Source organism: Tupaia chinensis, unplaced genomic scaffold (genome assembly GCF_000334495.1).
Source record: "Tupaia chinensis unplaced genomic scaffold, TupChi_1.0 Scaffold144450_1, whole genome shotgun sequence".
Lineage (NCBI taxonomy): Eukaryota > Metazoa > Chordata > Mammalia > Scandentia > Tupaiidae > Tupaia > Tupaia belangeri.
Genome location: NW_006204309.1, coordinates 269372 through 273412, shown reverse-complemented (window position 1 = coordinate 273412; position 4041 = coordinate 269372). Strand labels below are relative to the sequence as shown.

General features: G+C 42.5%; 1 protein-coding gene across 1 annotated transcript in view; it reads right to left on the bottom strand.

The window, feature by feature from the left end:
* Positions 1 to 959: 959 nt before the first annotated feature.
* CDKN2B (cyclin dependent kinase inhibitor 2B) overlaps positions 960 to 4041 on the bottom strand; it is a 9707-nt gene continuing 6625 nt past the window's right edge. Inside the window, exon 2 of the mRNA XM_006167018.3 lies at positions 960 to 3169. Coding sequence (XP_006167080.1) covers positions 2909 to 3169 — 261 coding nt within the window. The 3' untranslated portion in view covers positions 960 to 2908. The remainder of the gene's footprint in view (positions 3170 to 4041) is intronic.

The window sequence follows — 4041 nt, the reverse complement described above, 5'->3', positions numbered from 1 at the left end:
GAAAGAGTTCTTGCTATTGGTGGGCTTGCGGTATCTTAAGAGAAAGGAAATGGTCTATTATTAGGCAGCTTGATCAGTTCCATGTTAGGGGACAAGTAGAAATCATAGAGAAGTACTCAGTTCAGTTTAGGATGAGATGAAGGGTATACGAGTAAGTTATTTAGCATAATAATTATTTAGTCAACATTTTTTAGCACTTATTGAAAGATTTCCTGGAAAACACGTTCTGGGAGCAGAGCCTAGCAGGATACATAAAAGATGACCTGATTGACAACGTGGGATCAAAAAGATTGAGAGAAGACTGAATGTGAAGGCGTAGGGGGTAGATTATGGCGTGTTTAGGTGACTCCAAAAAGATCACACAACTGGAAGATAAAGTGGTCTATATGACAAAAGTCACTGCCATGGTTTGACTGTGGCTTCTGAAAAGCATGTGTGTGAAACTCAATCCCCAATGTAATCTTGTTAGGTGGCAGAGCATCATGGGAGGTTTTTTGATCAGAAGGGCTCCCCCTTTATGAAAGGATTAATGCCAGTTACAAAAGAGTTGAGGCTGGGAGTTCAATCTCTCACTATTTTCTGAGCTCTCTTACTACGTGAAGTCTTCAGCTGCATTGCAAGGCACCAAGAAAGCTGTCAGGAAAGGTGGCCCTTCCATCTTGGACTTCCTAGCCTCTAGGTCATAAGCCAAATAAATTTCTACTGTTTAGAATGAAAGCAACAAGAAACACCAGAAGCTATGGAGCCAGAGGGATTTACTTTACACATTCATAAAATGAATATCTTGTGACCCTGGGCAAGTTATTCGCTATTTCTCTACCTCACCAGCCTTCATCTGGGAAACAGTACCCCTCTCTCAGGTCTAAGTGTTAAATGAACAAATGTATTTTTAAAAATTCTTACTATTTTTACTTTTTATTGCAATTTCTGATTTACATATAATAGTTGTACATATTTATGGAGTATAGTTTTTTTTTTTTCAAAACATACACACAATGGATAATAATCAAATCAGGGCACTAAGAATTTTAAAACATGCCTGTACAAATGTGTCAATAAACACATATCTTTCTCCAATAGGATGCTCTGATTCTCAAGTAACCTTTCCCACTAATAATATTAGTTTGGGGAGTAAGGAATTCACAGAGAAGTAAAGAAAAGAAGTAAAGACTTTGCACTGAGCTCAAAGTCGTCACTTCTTCTAAGCCTGTACTCTCCACTTGTGTTCTGTTCCCTCTTCTCTTTTAAATGCACATATAGAGATCTAGTCATTGGACACGTAGAAGCATAACAGATACATAAATCTATGTTTTACTTTCAGTGGTTTATATAAACTGTTTTATGAACTGTTGGTACTGTTTACTGACAATTATTACAAAGGGTGAGAGAAGTGAACCACTTTGAACTTCTAACTCTTCTCAGCACTTAGTGGTAAATCTGTCTATGAACATACATTTTTAAAACAAATTACCTACATCTTGGCATTCAGTCTCTACTGTTTATTCTTTATTAAAGCAGTGAAACAGCAATTGTTTCAATGCTACAATGAATCGGCCACTGGAAATTAAATCCCAAAGCAGTGCACTGTTAGTTCGTTGAGTACATATTAAGAACCTACAAGCTATCATATATTTTTAGCAGTTTTATCCTTGGTGGACTTTTCAGAAATGTCTGAAGACAATTAAGTGAATAAGTGTATGTATCTTCTAAAAGATATCTGTAGTATTTTACGGTGTGATCCCCTGAGACACTTTAGAAAGAAGACAAGCAGAAAAAATTCACGAAGAAATAAATAGGTAAAGGCTTAAAGCCATCTAGAAAGTGACACTGAGTTGGCCAGAGCGCAGCTTCATTTAAGACTAGTTTTTCCTTTCCTCTTTCTGGGAAGGTCACAAAGTAATATTGTTACTTAAACTCTCCCCATTAAATAAGACTTCACTGAAGAACTCAAAAGTACAAAGTATCACAAAACATTTTCAAGTGGCAATAACCTGGGGAGGGGGTTTCTGTATCCTAGCGAATGTAGGTGAAGCAAATCGGTAACTGCAACAGTTGCTCTGATTACAATGCGCCACTTCATTTTGTGCACTGTCTCATTCCAGCTGCCTACGCTGCTGCGGTTCGTCTCTGTGGAATTAAAGCAAGAGCCAGCAACTTTCCGAGAGCTTCTCTGTATCATCGAGATCTCCAGGGATTTTTGGATATGGGCGCAGGCAGTTTTGCCATGATTCCCACGTTCTCACCTCCCACTCCGCTATCTGGGGGAGCTGGGTTCCAGTGCCCTAGGCTTCCAGGGAGTACCATTTGGCACATGACTTGCCGTGTACCGGGACAGGGCGTAAAAGCGTCGGACATCAGCGGAAGCCCGCCTCGAGACCCTCGTTGTCGTCCTCTTGTCGTCGTCCTCGTCTACTCCACAGTCTTCAGGTTTCCCCCGCTAATCTCAGGGCCTAGCGCTCACAGCCAGGGTTTACAGAGGGCTCCTCCGTGGTCAGCGCAGGGAGCGCACTGACTGCGCCCACCCCAAAGCCTACCACTGCGGTCTGCCACTCCGGGCCCCAGCGTCACCACGTGATGATTCTTAAGCACCCTGGACCACCGTTCAAAGGCTTCACAAGCACTTTCCATCAGAAAACTGTGAAAAGTAAACTACACCTGGAACTTGGCACACTGGCTGGAAACCCATCTGCCCCACCTCTGCTTCTGGCTTCAAGGTGAGTGAGGCTGATCCAGAGTTTCTAAGAGTTTGTATTTATTCTCCTTGGGTTCCCCCTCCTCTGACGGTGGAATCACACAAGACTTGCAAAGGCTCTTAGCTGCTCCAGGTAAGCAGTCTTCATTGAACTAGTTGGGGGTAGGGAACAGGGGAGAAAAAAAGAGTCGTCCTGGCAGGTTGATGAACCTACCGTCAGTCCCCTGTGGCTGCGTGCAGGTACCGGGCGACGTCGCGGTGGCCCCGCTCCTCAGCCAGATCCACGGGCAGGCGGCCCCACGCATCGCGCACATCCAGCCGCGCCCCGGCCCGGTGCAGCGCCACCCGCGTGTCCAAGAAGCCCTCCCGGGCGGCGTCGTGCACGGGTTGGGTGAGGGTGGCGGGGTCGGCGCAGTTGGGCTCGGCGCCGTGGAGCAGCAGCAGCTCGGCCACGCGGGTGCTGCCCATCATCATGACCTGCCAGAGAGAGCAGAGTGGTCAGGGCCTGTCTAGGGGCAGTGAGATGCCCGCAGGGGCAGGTAGAGCCATTTGAAAGAAATACCTATTTGGTAAGTATCCACCCAACGCAGAGCCAAGTGCAAGCTTCAGGTGTCCGGTTACTCTTTATTTGCTGAATCTGTTCACACGCCCCGCCCTCGCACCAGGGCTCCACCAAGTGATTCTTTACTGAGATTCAATTAACCTCCATTTTAACTTAAATTTAAATTTATCCAAACGTCTGGAGGTGAGAAATAACTAAGGGTAGTGATTAAGGTCACTGTGGGAAAAAAAATTTTTTTAAAGCATTTCCAGTGGAACCTAGGAATCTATCTTGTTAAATCATTTATGGTGGGAGTTAAGATGAAATGACTTTAAAAGTCTTATTTTTGTCAGTCACTTAGTCCTAGGAATCCGGGTCTAAAAACATTAAATAGGTAACAATTTTGTTTAGAAGTTGGAATAATGCTTTGGGAGAGAAAATAAGAAAAGTCTTAAATTTTGAAGGTTTGCTTTGTTTAGTTCTCATAGTAAAACCCGTGTGGAAAGCTTCGCTTTTTCATTGTCGTGTTTTTACTCATAAATGAATTGTAACCTGCTCATTTAAGCCCAAATTGTAAATTAGATGGAAAAGGTAAATCAAGTCATGCACAGTCATTTCAGATGATAAAGACAAATGGTTTATTTTGAATAAGTGATTATTTTTAATGTAATATATTTAATATTACATTAATGTTTTAGATGCAGGCTAAAATTAAGTGTGTCATACACATAATGTAACAGGTAAAAGTAACATGGTATTTATATTATAGCATATATATATATATATATATATATATATATATCAGATT